Here is an 18,593-nt window from a genome sequence, read left to right on the forward strand (position 1 = left end):
CCGGGTTCGATTCCCAGCATCCCATATGGTCCCCTGAGCACTGCCAGGAGTGATTCCTGAGTGCAGAGCCAGGAGTAACCCCTGTGCATCACCAGGTGTGACCCAAAAAGAAAAGAAAAAGAAAAGAAAAAGAATGTACGTAGACTGTAGCCCACCTGCACGGGATAAAAGAGAGACGTCTCAGCAGATGGGGCTCCGAGTCTCTCCTCTGACGGGCGCTTGGCGCTGAGCCTCTAGTAAACTCCCTCTCCCACCCCGAGCTGTCTCTGCTCACGCTCCACAGCACCACAGGGGCCCTCCCCATTTCTGGATTCCAGACACTCGTGCCGTGCTCTTTCTTAGGCGGGTTCACTCCTGCTCAGCCCGGCCTGTCGCTTCGCGGGAGCTTCTCAGGCTGGCGTTAGAGCTGGCCAGCCGCGCGGCCTCCTTGGGAAGGGAGATTCCCACCGCGGAGGCACTGCCCTCGCGGGCCGGCAGGTGGCACCACAGCCCAGCCTCGCCACCCGGGCCCCCCCAGTCTCACTCCCATTAGCCCTGTGATGGGGGAGGGGCCGGGCGACAGGCACTGGGGCTGAGGCCCAGGGGCCACTTTCAGCGGGCCTGGCAGATGAGGCGGTCAGGAAGGAAGCTTCCAGGCGCAGAAGTGGGAGGGGTCTGGAAGCGGCTGTGGAGTAACGAGCCCGGAAGATGTTAAGTCCGAGGGGGCCCAGAGAGAACCTGGTCACTGATGAACACGCCCTGCTTCTCTGTGGCCCCCAAGTGAGGGCTTGGTCAGGGTGGGTGTCCGCTACACTGGGGGGCTGAGCGTGGGGTCACCAGATGAGCGGACAAAAGAGGGGAGATGGCTGGAGGGCTGCTGCTGGCACCCCTGGGCATTGGTGCCCGCTGCAGCCACATGCGAACAGACACGGGGCAGCGCCAGCTGCTGCGGCTGAGCCCAGGGACAGGAGCGCTGGTCTGGTTGGGTTTTGTTTTTTGGGGGGGCACGTGTGGTGACGCTGCACTCAGGGATCACTCCTAGTGTGTGTTGGGGGTACGAGGCAGGAGTCAGGGGCAAACCTGAGCTTGGCCAGTGTCTTAACCCCCTCACTCTCCGCCCCTATTTTGTTGTTTTGGGGCCACACCTGGCAGTGCTGAGGGGTTATTCCTGACGTTGCACTCAGGAATCACTCCTGACAGTGCTCCAGGGACCATGTGGGAATGTCAGGGCTCGAACCCAGGTCAGCCACGTGCACAGCAAGTCCTTCCCTGCCGGTCTATCTCCCCAACACACCCCGTCCTATCTCCAACACACAGAACACACCAGGGAGTTCCCAGCCACCCTCTGGGTGCTGGGGTGTCCAGAGCCACACCTGGCAGTCCCAGGGGGCCGTGTGGCACCAGGGACTGAAGCCCAGGTTGGCCACAGGCAGAGACCAGCACCTCAGCCCTGCGCTTGGTCCCCCCCCACCGCGGGAAAAGTCCTTTCCAAGGGAAAACTGCGCCCACGTGGCCGCTGCCCTACTGGGGGCGAAAATGACTCAGGACGTTTGAAGGTGAGTTCAAGGGAAACCAGCGCCCAGGGCCCGCCTGGGGCAAGGGAAGAAGCAGGTTCTCCGGGAACCGGCTGCAACTGGTCCCACCACCCCCCTGGGCTCAGCCCTCAGAGCCAGCACGCGGGCGGGGGGTGGGGTGGGGGTGGTCCGAGTCCCCGGTGCTGGTGCTCAGCGCTGGCCAAGGCGGTAGGAAGGGCCTCTGCTCGCCCGCACCAGACGCCCCCACCCTCCTGGGCCTGCCGGCACCCCCCAGCCCTGGCGCCTCCGCGTCCTCCTTCCCGGTCCGCGGTGACCACAGACCGGCCCTGTCTCGGGGCTCCCCAGGACCAGCTCCCGGGGCCCTGCCTGTTCTCTAGCCCACCAGGGCTCCTGGGGTGGGGGGCTCCTGGGGCCTCTCTGCCCAGATGGGGACCCCCAGGGAAGCCTCCTGATGCCCTTCTGGGCTCCACAGCACTGCACAAGCTCCCTCTGGGTCCCCGTGTCCCCAGGACGTTACTGTGGATGCCCGAGGCCCAGCCCAGGCCACCCTCGGCGCCTGCTGCCCCCGGGGCGGGGGTGCGGGGCACTCAGGTTTGGGGGCAGGTGGGGGTCAGCCGGGAAACACGGTACAAGCGGGGACCTTGGGACAGATTCTCCCTCCGGGTTTTGCTTGTTTGATTCCGAGGCCCCGTCCGGGGTCTCAGCCCCCTCCCTCGGCCCTCGGGGGCCGTCCCTGGAGGCGGGGACCCCAGGATCTCGCAGTCAAGTGCTCTGTTTTCGGTGGGGGCGTGTGGGGGTGGGTCACTCCCAGCAGTGCCCAGGATGGAACCCAGGTCGCCGCACAGGCAAACGCCCCCTCGCTGTGCCCCCGCCCCCAAGCCAAGTGGGTCTGCGGGGAGGCCCCGGCGCCCCCCGAGAACAGCCGGCTCCGGCCGGAGCTAAGCCAGCCCAGGGCGACCCTGCCAAGGGGCTTCCAGCCCGGGGCCCGGCGTGGGGGAGGGGCGGGGAGCGGCTGGGGGAGGGACGGAGACGCTGGAACCTTCCAGATCATTCCCGGGTCCGGGTGCGCGGGGAGGGGGCCCGAGGCGGGGGAGGGGGAGGCCTCGGGAGCGAGCACGCGGCCCGGGCGTTTCCGGGAGGGACGCGGCCCCTCGGGGGCCGGCGAACGCCCGGAGGCCGAGACTCGACCGCGCCGCTGCACGGGGCCCGAGGGGCGGCCGTGGGGGGGGGGGCGTCCCTGCCAGCGGACCCCCCGGCGCCCCCCGCGGCCCCGAGCGCCGCGTCCGCACCGCTGCTGGCGCCCGCCGGGCCGCGGGAGGCGCGAGCGCTCGCGAGACTTCCGGGCGGGGGGCGGGGCCCGCGCGGGCGCCAGGGCGCAGGCGCAGGCGCGCGGCCGCGGCGGCGGTTGGGGAGGTTCTTCCGGAAGGTTCGGGAGGCTTCTGGAAAAGGCGCCGCGCGCTGGGCGGGCCCGCGTCTATATAAGGGCGGCGCGGGGGCGGCACGCCAGTTGCTCCATCGTCCGGTGCTCCGTCGCTGCCGAGCGCGCACGGCCCTTTCCGCCAAGGTGAGCGGGCGGGGGGCCCGGCGGGGGGTCGGGGGCCGGGGCGGGCGCCGGGGGTCGGGGGGCCGGGGCGGGGGCCGGGGCGGGGAGACGGGTGAATTGGGGGGAACGGAAGGGGGACGGGGCGGGCGCCCGTGGGCATTGGGGGGGGGACGGAGTGGGCGCCGGGAGCCCGGGGGGTCTTCGGGGGGCCTCCAGGGCGGCGGGAGGTTGGGGGGGGTCTTCGGGGGGCCTCCAGGGCGGCGGGAGGTCGGGGGGGTCTTCGGGGGGCCTCCGGGGCGGCGGGAGGTCGGGGGGGCCTTTGGGGGGGCCTCCGGGGCGGCGGGAGGACGCGGCCGGCGGCGGGGGCCGGGGAGGACGCGGCGGGGGCTGCGGGGCGCGCGGCCCGCGCCCTGGGGGCAGGGGTCCCGCGGGGAGGGGTCCCCGGGCGCGGCGGGCGGTGAGGTCATCCCTTTGTCTGGCGGCGCCCCCGCGGGGACCCCCGGCGCCGGGCCGCTGCGGGTGTGGGAGCGGCGCTGTGGCGGCCCCTCCAGATGCCGGAGGAGACGCAGACGCAGGACCAGCCCATGGAGGAGGAGGAGGTGGAGACGTTCGCCTTCCAGGCGGAGATCGCGCAGCTCATGTCCCTGATCATCAACACTTTCTACTCCAACAAAGAGATCTTCCTGCGGGAGCTCATCTCCAACTCGTCTGACGTGCGTGGGGGCCGCGGGCGGGCGGGCGGGGGGTGGCGCGGGCGCGCGGGGCCGGCTGGGGCGCGTGCGGGGCCTCACCGCCTCCCTTTGTTGCCCGGTTCCCCCTCCCCGAGCAGGCGCTGGATAAGATCCGCTACGAGAGCCTGACGGACCCCAGCAAGCTGGACTCGGGGAAGGAGCTGCACATCAACCTCCTCCCCAACAAGCAGGACCGCACGCTCACCATCGTGGACACGGGCATCGGCATGACCAAGGCCGACCTCATCAATAACCTGGGCACCATCGCCAAGTCCGGCACCAAGGCCTTCATGGAGGCGCTGCAGGCGGGCGCCGACATCTCCATGATCGGCCAGTTTGGGGTCGGCTTTTATTCGGCCTACTTGGTGGCGGAGAAGGTGACGGTCATCACCAAGCACAATGACGACGAGCAGTATGCCTGGGAGTCCTCTGCAGGCGGCTCCTTCACCGTCCGGACCGACGTAGGTGCGTGCCTGGGGCTCTGTGGGGTTGGTGAAGGTTTGTCCACGGTGCCCTGGGCACTGGTCCCCTTTCGGGGGGAGGCAGCCCGATTCCAGGGAGGCTGGCTGTTGGGTGCGTGGCTTTTGCTTGCGTTGACACTGAAACGGAGTTTCAAGACCCCACTTCCCTTGCAGGTGAACCTATGGGCCGGGGGACAAAGGTCATTCTTCATCTGAAAGAGGACCAGACCGAGTACCTGGAGGAGAGGAGGATCAAGGAGATCGTCAAGAAACACTCCCAGTTCATCGGCTACCCCATTACTCTCTTCGTGAGTGAGAGGCCCGGTGTTCGGGGAAGCGGAACACAGCCGCTCGCTTCGGTTATGGGTCACTGGGCTGGTGTGAAATTCTGTCCTCTGGCCTCCTCGGGGTGGACCCTGGGCGGTTGAATCCCATGATCAAATATTGATGCGGACCCGTGCGCTGCGGGCTGAGGTGTGCACACCCACAGCTTGCCGTGTGCGTTAGTGCTGGGATGCGGGGGTGACGTGGGCTCCTGGCTTTTGAAGGTGGAGAAGGAACGTGACAAAGAGGTCAGTGACGATGAGGCTGAAGAGAAAGAAGACAAAGAGGAGGAGAAAGAAGAGGAGGAAAAGGAGTCGGATGACAAGCCTGAGATAGAAGATGTTGGGTCTGATGAAGAGGAGGAGGAGGAAAAGAAGGAAGGTGACAAGAAGAAGAAGAAAAAGATCAAGGAGAAGTACATCGATCAAGAAGAACTGAACAAAACGAAGCCTATTTGGACCCGGAACCCAGATGATATCACTAACGAGGAGTACGGCGAGTTCTACAAGAGCCTGACCAACGACTGGGAGGACCACCTGGCCGTGAAGGTGAGGGGGCGCCCAGCCTGCCGGGGTGGGGGTGTGCCGAGGCCGCTGGCTGTGGGTGATACCTGTGTTCTGTTCCAGCACTTCTCCGTCGAGGGCCAGTTGGAGTTCAGAGCCCTGCTTTTCGTCCCGAGACGCGCTCCCTTTGACCTTTTTGAAAACCGAAAGAAAAAGAACAACATTAAGCTGTACGTTCGCAGGGTTTTCATCATGGATAACTGTGAAGAGCTGATCCCCGAGTATCTGAGTGAGTGGTGGCCTGACCTGGTTGCGGGCTGTGGGGATGTTCTTTGTCTGGGAGCTCACTTCCGCCTTTGTCTTTGCAGATTTCATTAGAGGGGTGGTGGATTCCGAGGATCTCCCTTTAAATATTTCCCGGGAGATGCTGCAACAGAGCAAAATTTTGAAAGTTATTAGAAAGAATCTGGTTAAAAAATGCTTAGAACTCTTCACTGAACTCGCAGAGGATAAGGAAAACTACAAGAAGTTTTACGAACAATTCTCTAAGAACATTAAGGTTGGTAGAGACATACTTGGGCCTTGGGGTAGTAGCAGCGCGAGGCAGGCGAGGCCTGGCCTTGGCACCGCCCGCCAGCCTCATCCCCCGCGCAGCAGCACTGCTGGGGGGGCCCGCGAGCGCGCTCCTGCTTGACGGACTAACTAACGGAAACTCTTCCTTTCAGCTTGGAATCCATGAGGATTCTCAGAACAGGAAGAAACTCTCCGAGCTGCTGAGATACTACACCTCTGCCTCTGGTGACGAGATGGTGTCTCTCAAGGATTACTGCACACGCATGAAGGAGAATCAGAAACACATCTACTACATCACAGGTAACGGCCGCGAGGTGGCGTCAGCCCTTGGATCCTAACTTAAGAACTCTAGTGCGTGTAGGTGGCGGGAAGGAAGTGAAGTCACACACTTGCTCAGATGTGACTTTGTGATGCACAGGTGAGACCAAGGACCAAGTGGCCAACTCTGCGTTTGTGGAGCGGCTCCGGAAGCACGGCCTGGAGGTGATCTATATGATCGAGCCCATTGACGAGTACTGCGTCCAGCAGCTCAAAGAGTTTGAGGGCAAAACCCTGGTGTCTGTGACCAAAGAGGGCTTGGAGCTTCCGGAAGATGAAGAGGAGAAAAAGAAGCAGGAGGAGAAAAAGACAAAATTTGAAAATCTCTGCAAAATCATGAAGGACATCCTGGAGAAGAAAGTGGAAAAGGTATGTGAGCTGTGTGTTACACGGTCCTCGGGCTGCTCTCCTGGGAAGGGCGACCGGAGATGTGTTTAGGGCGCAGGCTGCATTTCCTGCCTTGGTGCCCCAGGAGTGGGTATGGGGGGTCCCTTGGGCCCATTTCCCAGTGAGGGATGCCCACTGGCTGCTGTGATTCCAGGTGGTTGTCTCCAACCGACTGGTGACGTCCCCCTGCTGCATTGTCACGAGCACATACGGCTGGACAGCGAACATGGAGAGGATCATGAAAGCTCAGGCCCTGAGAGACAACTCCACCATGGGCTACATGGCGGCCAAAAAGCACCTGGAGATCAACCCCGACCACTCGATCATCGAGACCCTGCGGCAGAAGGCCGAGGCCGACAAGAACGACAAGTCTGTGAAGGACCTGGTGATCCTGCTCTACGAGACGGCGCTGCTCTCCTCGGGCTTCAGCCTGGAGGACCCCCAGACGCACGCCAACAGAATCTACAGGATGATCAAGCTCGGGCTCGGTGAGCGCGGTGGGCGGGAGGCTGGGGGGGCTCTGCGCGGCCTGTGCTGGCCTGAGCAGGACACCCCCCCGCAAATCCCGCAAATCTGTGTGTTTCACTCCAACAGGTATCGACGAAGATGAGCCCGCTGCCGACGAGAGCAGCCCCGCGGTCACCGAGGAGATGCCCCCACTCGAGGGGGACGATGACAGCTCCCGCATGGAGGAAGTGGACTGAGCCCGCCCACCGCGCGCCCCTCCCTTCCCTCCGCCATAGGTCTCCAATGACTTTCCTTTATTTTTGTTAAAATTTAAAAAAACTGTACGGCATGACATAACTACTTAGGGAGAAGCTAAGATTTCTTTCTACTTCTAAGTGTGACCCCGTGATGCATCCGCTGCTAGAGCAGAGCTAGTCCCTTTAGTTTTGTGTTGGCTTGTTCTAAGAGGTGGTTGTAAGATGTACGTAACCTAGTGTTCATTTTGTGGTCTAAAGTGTTCAGTGATCGGGCAGATTGCTTAGTAGACCAAACCTTTTGTCACTCAAGTGTGGAGCTAAATCCATGGTGTTCAGGGGAGACACTTGCTAACCCAGCTCTCAGCTTTAGAACTTGCCATCCTTGTAGTGCAACTGCATGTCCCAGGCCTCTAGGAATGAGCCTTTCCCCGAGCCAGCCTGACAGGAGTGACCATCCATAGAGCACCCAAAGAAAAGCACTGTTTGGAGTAGTACGCTACTCAGCTCCCTCGGCGTGCTGTACAGCTGTTTCAGAGCTCAGCTGAGTTTGTCCGTGGAAATGCAGTGTCCTGCTTAACGGTCGCAACAAATACAGAGGAATTAAAGGAAAAGTAATTGGTATTGTCTTCTTTGGAGTGGAGGGAGATGGAGACAGCGAAGGGTTTGGGGGCCACATCTCTTGGTGCTGGGGGGGGGGGAACCGTGCAGTGCGGGCACCCTGCCCATTGGAGAATTTAGGCCCAGCCTGTCCCTTCACTCTAGGACTCCTGTGCAGTCTGTCATGACATGATGCCCCTAGGTTCACATGTGCTCTAAATAGAGCCCCGTAATCCTTAGCTGCCTGGCCCAACACTTTCCAGATCTGCTTAAAGGTCTCTGACAAGCTGTCTGGGCGGGGCAAACTGCACACTGACACACTGAATTCTTGGGAAAGGGAATCCTTAAAGGAGGGAGGGGCTCCTGGAATGGGGTTCGGGCATGGGGCACGTGCTGGGCCAGTGCTGTTACGGTGTTTGTTTTTTGTGGGTTTTGGGGGTTTTTTTTGTTTTTGTTTTTTGCTTTTTGGGTAACACCCAGCAATGCTCCAGGGTTACTCCTAGCTCTGCACTCGAATCACTACTGGCAGTGCTTGGGGGACCATATGCGATGTTGGGGATCAAACTGTTTAGGTTAGATTGAACACAGGCAAGGGGTTACATCTGGCAGTGCTCTGGGACCATATATGATGACAGGGGTTGGACCCAGCTTGGCCACGTGCAAGGCAAAGGCCTTACCCGCTGTGCTATGGCTGCAGCCCAGGGCCAGTGCTTTCCTCACATGGCTAACCTGGCTTTGGTCCCCAAGCACCTCCAGGACTAAGCCCTGGGCATCACTGGGTGTGGCTCCAAAACAAAAATGGTTTGAATGCCCTGGGGTGACACACGGCCTGGCTCCATCCCAGTAGTACTGACCTCTTGGGGTTGGTGGCAGTGCCCAGGAGAGCCTGGCAGGAGAACCACGCCGCTGTAGAGGCCTGGGTTAGTTCCTGGCACTACAGGAGCATGCGGCTGGGCCATGGAGGGGAGCAGAGAAAGGGGGTCCTGGGGGCTGGGCCCTCACTCAGAACTTGGACACAGCAGGTGTCTGCTGGCAGAGGCAGTAGCCAGGCTTGGGGCGAGTACGGTGGAGAAGGCACCTCGGACGCAGCAGACCCGTGCTGAGCTGCTGACAAGCACATGGTCTCCCCCTGAAAAACACCCAAAATTGGCGCAACCCGGAAAAATGGCCCAGATGTGCCATCCTTCCTGTTCCAAGGGCATTGCCCTTGCACACGGCAACCCACATTCAATATGGTCCCCTGCGCACGGCCAGGTGTGGGGTAGTACCTTTGTGATTTTCAAGTGCTAAGGCACTTGCCTTGGACTACCTGAGCACTGCTGACTGTGGCCCCAAACCACAGAAACAATGTTTGCAACTTTGCTTTGCTTTTCCCTCGCTTTTTGGGCACGCCACAGCCCGCTCTGTTCCGGGTGGCTCGGGGCTAGAGGGCTGTTTGTTGGGGGTCTTGCTGGCAGGCCGCCCGCAGAGCAGTTTGAGTTCTCTTCCTCTTTTGAGCTTCTTGTTTCAGAGGTTCCCAAAAGGCAGAAATAGAAGGTTGACAACAAGTGCTGGTGAGGGTCTGGAGAAACTCAACCCTGCCCGCTGCCAGGCCGGCAGATGGTTCAGAGGGCCGGACCATGAGCTTTGCATGTGAGTGGTCTGAGTTTGGTCCCCAGAATCCCACGGTCCCCCGAGTAAACAGTTGCCCAGAGCACTGCCAGCTGTAGCCCCAAAACCAAAATAAAAACAAGCTTGTCAGAGTGATTTGGGCCGGAGCTGTAGGACAGCAGGGATGGCACTCGCCTTGCACGTGGCCGACCTGGGTTCAATCCCTGTCAGCATATGGTCCCAGAGCATTACCAGGAGTGATCCCTGAGCACTGCCAGATGTAACCCCCTTTCCGCCCCCCACTAAAGGTGGCAGTCTTTGCACGAGCCCATCTATCTGGAAGGTGTGGAAGCAGAGGAACAGCGGCCGAGGCCCAGGGCTGGGGCAAGTGCTTGATGAGGATCCAGTTATTGTCAGGGCTGGTGAAAGTGAAAGTGAAAGTGATCCAATTGTTGTAGGGGCTGGAGAGAGTCCAGGCCTGAGCGTGCCTGCCTTGCACGGGGCCAGCCTCAGTCTGTCCCCAGCTCTGCCGTGAGCACAGAGCCAGGAGTCAGCCTTGATCTCTACGCAGTGTGGCCCACCCGAATCCACCCTAAATTTGACTGCTCTGAGCAACTGAACTATGCGTATTGATTTGTCATTGCCTTGGGGGCCACACCGTTGCTGGTCACCGTGCGGTGCGGGAGAACCATCTGCAGTGCCGGGGTGGAACTGGGGCTTGTGCCCTGTGTCGCATACTGGGAGCTGGAGTGTAGCTTGATAGAGCTATTGGGGGGAGGGGGAACGTGGAGGGAGGGACCTCAGGAACTTGAGCAGCTACTACATTATCCGGCAAATTCCCCTTCTGGTACAGCTCATGACATGAAGGTGGTGGGGGTGGGAGGCTGAGGGAGCGTCCGCTCAGGGCTGCATTGTCCCAGCGAAGGGTAGACACTTAATTTTGGGAGAATTGCACCCCCAGCAGTGCTCAGGGCTTACTCCCGGCTCTGCTCCCTGTCACAGCTTGCAGCGGGCAAACACCTTGCTCTGCGGTCAGCCCTGAGGAGGAGGGTGGTCCTGATAAGCCTCAGAACTGCGCTGGGGTGGGGCCGGAGTGATAGCACAGCGGGTAGGGCGGTTGCCTTGCACGCGGCCGACCCGGGTTCGATCCCCGGCATCCCATATGGTCCCCCAAGCACTGCCAGGAGTAATTCCTGAGTGCAAAGCAGGAGTAACCCCTGAGCATCGCTGGGTGTGACCCAAAAAGCAAAAAAGCAAAAAAAAAAAAAAAAGAACTGCGCTGGGAAGGCAGGCTGCGGGGAGAATCGGGATTCCTTAGATTCCTCGGCCACGAGCAGGAACCCAGGGTCAGTCAGAGTAAAGCGGGAGTATCCGACACGAATGTCCTGGTGTCGGGGAGGAGGGTCAGCTGGAAGGAAGACTCAGCAGGGGCTGGAGAGGACAGCGGGGAGGGCACCTACCTTGCACATGGCCAACCTGAGTTCAGTCCCTGGCACCCCACTTGGTCCCCTGGGCACCAAGAATGACTCCTGAGTGCAGAGCCAGGAGTCAGCTCTTTGTACGATTGCTAACCCGGTCCAACCCCCTGCGCCCCGCAGAGTCCCCCAGGCCCTGCCATGAGTGACCCCTGAGCACTGCCGGGCATGCCGGCCACACAACAAACAACGCTTTGTGTTTTGGGGGTTGAGGGGTTTGTTTTTTTGGCCACACCTGGCAACACTCCGGGCTTTCTACTGGCTCTGACCTCAGGGTTCACCCTGGCGGGGCTTGGGGGACCCTAAGGGCTGCTGGAAATGAACTGGGTGCAAGGCAAGCACCCAAAGCCAGCTCCGGGGCGGCTGCGCTGCCCTGAGAATGTTCCTGACCTGCTCCATATGCAGGCGCCTTTCGTACGCTGAGTGTCACAGCTGAGTGTCACAGCTGAGTGTCACGGGCTTTTTGTTTGTTTTTGTTTTGGGGCCCACACCCAATGTTTGCTCCTGGATCTCCCCTGGAGGGCTGGGGAGGGTGCATGTGGATGTCTGGGATAGCGCATGGATCGGCCACCTGCACAGCAAGTGTCTTTCGTGTGCTGTCGCTCCCGGCCATAGTTCATGTCTCTCAACACAGGCTCTTGGAGGCACTGAAACAGGAGCCCTGGGCGCCGGCCCACCGGTCTCCCCTGCAGGACCTCAGCTGAGTTTGGAGCCTTTCTGGCTTTGTGTTTTTGCGCCACGCCCACAGGTGGTCAGGGCTTGCTTTGCTCCTGGCTCTGCACGCAGGGATCACTCCTGGCGGGCGTGGGGGGGGGCATATGTGGCGGCAGGGATCAAAACCAGGTTGGCTGCATGCAAGGCAATTGCCCTACCCACTGTAATTTTGCTTTGACCTCTGGTTTTGGTTTTTGAGGGTTTTTTTAGGGGCAAGGGGCAGTGCTAGGGGGAGGGGCCTCGGCATCTGGCGATCCGCAGTGCTCGGGGCTACGCCCGTCCCTACTGTCTGTCCTGCGGTGCTCAGGAGACCATATATGGGGCGGACACCAGCGAGCTGTGTGCCGGGGAGTCTTAATCCCGAACTCTCCAGTATCGTCACGGGACACTGTTACTGGCGCAGAGGATCCTGAGGAGCCGTGTTGTCCGGGCCCAAGAGACCAGTGGCTCTGCTTCCGCTTCCCAAACACCGTCCACAGAGCCTGTATGCATTCCTCCCTACACACGCCCCGCTGCTCTCTCTCTCTCTCTCTCACACACACACTGCCCAGGATGGCCCTGTGCACGCACACACGCACGCCACGCACACACACACACACACACATGTACACACTGCCTGAGAGCCCTGTGCACAAACATATAAGCTCATGTACACACTGCCCAAGACGGTCCTGTGTACACACACACACACTTGCCCAGGACGGTCCTGTGCATGCACACGCACACACACACATGCACACAATGCCCAGGATGGCCCTGTGCATGCACACACAAATGCATGCACACACACATACACACACACATACACCTTGCCTGAGAGCCCTGTGCACAAACATACAAGCTCATGTACACACTGCCCAAGACAGACCTGTGTACATGCACACACACACATACACACACTGCCCAGGATGGTCCTGCGCACGCGCACATACACATACACACTGCCCAAGATGGTCCTGTGCACACACACACACACATGCACACACTGCCCGAGACAGTCCTGTGCACACACATAAACACACACGCGCACGCATGCCTGTGCACACTCTGCCCAGGGAGGTCCTCTCGTGCACACCCCCGTGAAGAGTCTGGGTCCACGGGGAGGGCTGTGTCCGAGGTGCCCGCTGGCCCCACTGCTGTGACACTACTTCCCACCCCACACGCTGGCCCACGAAGCCATGGCACCCGGGTGCTCCATGCCCACTGCCCAGCTGGGTCCCTGGGAAGTCACCTTCAGAGAAGCCTGTTTGCCACCCACCCCGCTGTGCTCCCCAAGCAAGCGGTGCCCCTGCGCGGTGCTCCCGGGCCTGAGTGTGGCCGAGCGCGTGACCGCCAAGCACCACTTCCTGTGGGGAGGACCGCGTGTCTGGATGCGAGTGAGTTCGGCAGCGCTTTCCCTTTCCTCAGCTGGAGGTGAGGCTGCGGGTGCTCCCACCCCACCCCCCCCAACCCCCGGGAAGCGCGTCCAGGAAGCGTGCTTTCGTGACTCCTGTATTAATAGCGCCGAAGGAACTGGAACAAAGACGCCGGGAGCTGCTGAGCACGGCGTCCTGTCCGCCTGCATGCTGCCGTCCGCCGGGACGGGCCTGTCCTCCGGGGAGTATAAAGAACTAAGGCACGCAGAGGGACGCGTGCACTCTCGGGCTCTCCGGGCGGCTCTGTCTCACTGCCCGCGTCCGGTGCTCTGGAACCGCTGTGTATGGGCCGGATCGGGACGGCCGGTGGCCAAGGACAGGCGAAGGAAGAACAAGAACCAAGCTGGTTGCTGATTAGTTACCGTTTATTCAATCTTCCATCTTTCCCATCTCCCGCACTCCCAGCTCCGGCCTCTCTCTGGATCTACTCCAGCCTCTCCTTCTCTACTCTCTCCTCCTACTTGTCTCTCCCACCTTGCCTTCTGGGCTACACCCAGCCAGGTAGCAAAATCAACATAAGAAAGCCCTTCCTGAGGGCCTTCAGGTTCAAAGGGAACACTACCTAAGGGCATTCCAAAGCCCTTCCTGACTCTTAAGGTTTTTTTCCTTTCTTTAGTCCAAACACTCATTAACATCTTTTTTTTTTTAGTTTTTGGGTCACACCTGGCGATGCACAGGGGTTACTCCTGGCTCTGCACTCAGGAATTACCCCTGGCAGTGCTCAGGGGACCATATGGGATGCTGGGATTAGAACCCGGGTCGGCCACGTGCAAGGCAAACGCCCTCCCCGCTGTGCTATTGCTCCAGCCCCCTCATTAACATCTTAATACTAGTTATTTTTGTATGGACATAGCAAGAGATACAGTGAGGCTTGCAAGGCAGCTCTCCTGACAACATCTTGCCACAGACTCAGACTACAGCACTCAGGCCAGATTAATCATTCCTCACCCTAGCAGGGTCCAAATCTAGTTATCACTGTTTGGATCATGACAACATTTGTCCATGATCAAGCTCTTAACTTATAGTTAAGCATTAGGTACTTTGGCCAGGCCCATCTTGATGCCTGGGTAGCACACAACTCACCGCTTGCCCTGGGTCCATCTCGTCCCTTGTCAGGACCCTGCTTTTGGGGGTGCTAGGAAGTAAGGGCAGCTGAGGCTTAGGTCGAGAGAACAGATGCCCAGGAGAAAAATATCATGTTGAGTCAAATGACTCCCAGGTTACAAAAGCATAGCATTTGCTAAGTCTACCTGTGTCCATACAAAAAGGACTTGCTATGAATAAACTATGCAAAGGACTCAAGGAGAAGAGAGAAACAATATTTACAAGTCAACAGAACACTAAGAAAGAAGCTACAAATAAACAAAGAGGAATAGGAGCACTGTAACGGGAGTAACCCGATAAACCTAAACTACCTGAGGCTATGTTATCCTGCAGGGGAGAGTGCGTGCAGTCCTCCCAACGCCTGCAAGGTTCTAGGAAAGAGAGCGTGTTCCCAGACAGCACAGCCCGCTGGCTGCTGCAGTCCTGTGACTAGGAAAATAAACCACGGGGTGGGGAACTCGCTCAGAGCCCCACCAGCAGTGACCCCTGAGCACAGACCCAGGAGTCAGCACCTCTGACTTCAGTCCCTTCCGCCCTCAACTTTTGGGGTGTTTTTTTTAATGTATCGTGCTTCCTGTTATCATTAAAATAATTTTTTTTAGCGTGAGTGGGAGGGCAGGGCAGGGGCCGTGCAGGAAGAAACCCCGCCCCTCAGCGCTTTCCTTGCAGGGGTGTGTCATTCTGCCCATGTTTGGGGTGCGGGTGCGGCGGGGGTGCTCAGAGATCATTCCTGGAGGTGCCCGGGAGCCACATGCAGGGCGGGGCCAAGTGCAGGTGTCCCTAATCAAGGCTACACCCCGCCCTGTTACTCCGTTTGTTTGGGGCCACTCCTGGCAGCCTTCACACGCAGGAATCACTCCTGCCGGGGCTGGGGGCGATGCCGTGTTCCCGGGATTGAACCTGGGTCTGCCGCAGGCACGGCGACCCCCTTCCCCTCTGTCCTGTGCTCCGGCCCCCCCACCTCCGCTTTGCTCTGCGGGGCCTGGCGCCTCCGCCCCAGAAGGCCCCACCCCGTTCCTCCCTCCTGGGCGGCCCCCCCAGCCTGTGAGCTCCCGGGACAGAACAGAACCTGGGCCCGGAGGCAGAGCACAGCCTGGGACGTGCTGGGCGGGCCTGGCCCCTAGGAGGGCATGCCACCACGCCCACATTGCTGGGGGTGACCCCTATCACAGACACACTCGGTGGCCTCCCGACAGGACAGTGCTCCCTGCGACCCTCCTGGCTTCCCGGGGGGGATTTAGTGTTTGTCTGTGACTTCTTCATCTCTCCCTGAGCATGTATGTCGGGGCTGCATGGTCACAGCACTCAGCGACACACGGGAATATTCTCGTGCCTCCTCCACTCTGGCTGGAGAGAGAAGGGGTCAAAGGTCTCTGCGCAGAGGTGACAGTCACTCTGCTCGTAAGATGAGGAGCACGTGTGTGAGAGAGCAAAGGGCCCCAGCATCTAAGGTCGCTGGCACGAGAGCTGGGAAGATGGTACAGGGCCTGAGCGGTAGGACGGCGGGGAGGGCATCTGCCTTGCATGCAGCTGGCCTGGGTTCGATCCCCAGTATCCCACATGGCCCCCAAGCACTGTGTGCAGAGCCAGGATTAACTCCTGAGCATCGAAGGGTGTGACCCAAAAGGAAAAAAAAAATGTGTTACAGGGAGTAAAGCTGTCCCTTGCATGTGGTTGGCCCTGGTTTGATGCCCAGCACCTCGCAGGGTCCCCGCCCCCAGCCCTGCCAGCAGTAACTCCAGAGCACTGTCAGCTGTGCTCCAACACAAACGAAAAATTTAAAGTCTATAATTTTATGTTTTAAAAAGGAAAGGCAGCGGGGCTGGAGCGATAGCACAGCGGGTAGGGTGTTTGCCTTGCACGCGGCCAACCGGGCTCGATTCCCAGCATCCCATATGGTCTCCTGAGCACCACCAGGAGTAATTCCTGAGGGCAGAGCCAGGAGTGACCCCTGTGCAATGCCGGGTGTGACCCAAAAAGCAAAAAAATATAAATTAAAAAAGGAAAGGCAGGGCCGGAGCAACAGTACACTGGGTAGGGCTGAACCGGGTTCAATCCCCGGTGGTCCCCCAAGCACTGCTAGGTGTAATTTCTGAGGGCAGAGCCAGGAGCTACCCCTGAGCATCGCTGGGTGTGCCCCAAAAAGAAAAAAAAAAGGAAAGGCAGCTGAGCAGGCGGTCAACTTCTTCAATCAGGACGGTGGAGCACCCCGGGTGGGCCGGTTGGGGTTGTGGGGGAGGGGGCCGTGGTAAAGGCTTTGCAGGCGCACCAAGACACAGGGGAGTCACTCAGGGAGTCACTCGGGGAGTCACTCAGGGAGTCACTCAGGGAGTCGCCTGCCAAAACCAGGTCCTTCAACAGGCCACACAGGCCCGGAGCCATGGATAGTCCAGTCCAGCAGAGAGGGCGCTCCCCTTGCACGTGGCGACCCTGTTTGACCCCCGCATCCACCGGGCTCCCAAGTACCACCGGGGGACCCCTGGGCGCAGAGCCAGTTGTGACCCAGAGCCCGAGGTGGGTGTGACCCAAGATATAAGTCAAATTGAAAGGGCAGCCAGCCTCGACTGGACCGGCAGAGACCCGGCCTGGAAAGTGGGGCAGGGGACAGGCTGCGGAGAAGGTGGGTCGTGGGCATCAGAGCGCAGCCAGGAATAAATACTCCCTGAGCTGAGCCGGGAGTCACCTCGGGGCGCCACTGGGTGTGGCCCCCAAACCAAACCAAACCAAACCAAAAGAGCTGGGGTCCGAGGAGGGGTGTATAGAGGACCTACAGTGGCAGGGCCAGGGGGAGGGCTGTGCGGGGGCGGGGGGACGGGCAGGGAGGGGAGGCAGTGTGCGAGGCGGGGAGGGCTGCTAGGGGTGGGCGGGGCCGGGGAGGGTCGCGGCGGTGGGCGGGGCCGTGAAGCGGATGCTAAGGGAGTGGGCGGGACCGGGGAGGGTCGCGGGCGGTGGGCGGGGCCGTGAAGCGGCTACTAAGGGAGTGGGCGGGGCCGGGGAGGGGCGCGGGCAGGGGGCGGGGCCGAGGAGGGGCTGCTAAAGGAGTGGGCGGGGCCGGGAAGGGGCGCGGGCACGGGGGCGGGGCCATGAAGGGGCTGCTAAAGGAGTGGGCGGGGCCGTGGAGGCGCGGGCGGTGGGCGGGGCCGTGAAGCGGCTGTTAAGGGAGTGGGCGGGGCCGGGGAGGGGCTGCTAAAGGAGTGGGCGGGGCCGGGGAGGGGCGCGCGGCGGTTGCCCGGGAGATGCCTGTGACGTCACAGGGGGCTGGCGACCTTCCCTAGGGCTGGTCCCTGCGCTTCCCCCGATGGACACGCCGTGGAGCAGGTGAGCGGGCGCGCGGCCCCCACGGCTCCTCCCGCCCCCGTCACTCCGCACCCGCCCAGGGGCTCGCCCGGGCCCGAAGCGAGCGGCTGTCCGGGCTGCCCCCTGCGACCCCGCAGCCTGAGAGGGCGCGGGTGGGTCCCGCTGCCGTGTGGGGTTCCTGCCGCACGGAGCGAGGGTGGGACTCCCGGGGACTGGAGACCCCCGGAGCAGTAACAAGGGATCCCACCGAAGCAGACCTGCAGGCGAGTTCGGGGCTGGTCCGGGGGTGCCCGTTCTCCCCACTGGAGAGGGGCTCCCGGCCAGCTCTGCCCAGGGAGGCGGGGGCCTGCCGACGCTGCCGTGCCTCGGAGTAGTGGGGGCTCCACTCCCCCAAACAAGGACTCCCAGGACCCCAGCATTAGACCGGGCTGCATGAGGGTCCTCTGCAAAGCTCCCAGGTCCCCCAAACCTGCAGCTCCCTCGAGAGCCTGTTTTCCTTTAAATTAGAAAAGTGGGGCCAGACCATAGGAGAGCCGGTGGCTCACTTGCCTCCCCGCATCTCAGGAGTAACCCCTGAGCACTTCCGGGTGTGGCCCAGGAGCCAACAAGCCACAACAGAACAGAAAAGTGGGTTGCAAGGCGCACAGGGGCCACGCTGTAGCACAGCGGGTAGCGTAGGCCTGCAGCGCCAGACCAGCGTCCGTTCAGAGCCTCCCTGGACGAGGGGCTCACAGCCCCGGACGGCGCTGGGCAGGGGTCACTCCTGGCAGGGTGTCTGGATTGGCCACAGGCAAGGCAAGCACCTTCCTGCTGTAAGCCAGGAGTAATGAGCATGCTGGGTGTGGCTCCCAACACTAGCACTGTCCCTCTGTCGTCCCACTCACTGCTCGAGTGGGCACCAGTAACGTCTCCATGGTGAGACTTGTTGTTACTGTGTTTGGCATATCGAATACGCCATGGGTAGCTTGCCAGCCTCTGCCGTGCAGGCAGGATACTCGCAGTAGCTTGCAGGGCTCTCCGAGAGGGACAGAGGAGTCGAACCCGGTCGGCTGCGTGCAAGGCAAATGCCCTACCCGTGGTGCTATTGCTCCAGCCCCTAAATAAATATTTTTAAGAGTGAAAAATAAATAGAAATCTTGGGAATGTGCAGAGGGTAAGGCTCCTGCCCGGCTCTCAGCCAGCCCAGGTTTGTTCCTCGCACCCCAAATGCTCCCCTGAGCACCTCCAGGAGTGATTCTGAACTCAGAATCCTGAGCACTTGCAGGCTGGGGCCCAAAAACTTCCTCAATAAATTAATAACTTTGAAACGATTTATATCATTAAATATATTTGGGTACCTAATG

The 18,593-nt window shown here is 60.7% G+C and overlaps 1 protein-coding gene across 1 annotated transcript; it reads left to right on the forward strand.

The window, feature by feature from the left end:
• The first annotated feature begins 2,911 nt into the window (after window positions 1–2,911).
• HSP90AA1 (heat shock protein 90 alpha family class A member 1) lies at window positions 2,912–7,669 on the forward strand. Its single transcript, XM_055132673.1, has 11 exons — window positions 2,912–3,078; window positions 3,609–3,770; window positions 3,887–4,253; window positions 4,424–4,557; window positions 4,798–5,121; window positions 5,200–5,365; window positions 5,445–5,635; window positions 5,802–5,949; window positions 6,068–6,336; window positions 6,509–6,842; window positions 6,949–7,669. Exons 2-11 carry the CDS (start codon window positions 3,609–3,611, stop codon window positions 7,056–7,058), a joined length of 2,205 nt encoding a protein of 734 aa, XP_054988648.1. The 5' UTR covers window positions 2,912–3,078; the 3' UTR covers window positions 7,059–7,669.
• The last annotated feature ends 10,924 nt before the right edge of the window (window positions 7,670–18,593 follow it).

Source organism: Sorex araneus, chromosome 3 (assembly GCF_027595985.1).
Source record: "Sorex araneus isolate mSorAra2 chromosome 3, mSorAra2.pri, whole genome shotgun sequence".
Lineage (NCBI taxonomy): Eukaryota > Metazoa > Chordata > Mammalia > Eulipotyphla > Soricidae > Sorex > Sorex araneus.

What these genes read in the sequence shown, in the direction of transcription:
- HSP90AA1 (XM_055132673.1), top strand. Translation starts at nt 3,609, where the DNA reads ATGCCGGAGGAGACGCAGACGCAGGACCAGCCCATGGAGGAGGAGGAG. An exon ending in AGGACCACCTGGCCGTGAAG is followed by an intron (nt 5,122 to 5,199) that starts GTGAGGGGGCGC and finishes GTTCTGTTCCAG; the next exon opens with CACTTCTCCGTCGAGGGCCA. An exon ending in AATTCTCTAAGAACATTAAG is followed by an intron (nt 5,636 to 5,801) that starts GTTGGTAGAGAC and finishes TCTTCCTTTCAG; the next exon opens with CTTGGAATCCATGAGGATTC.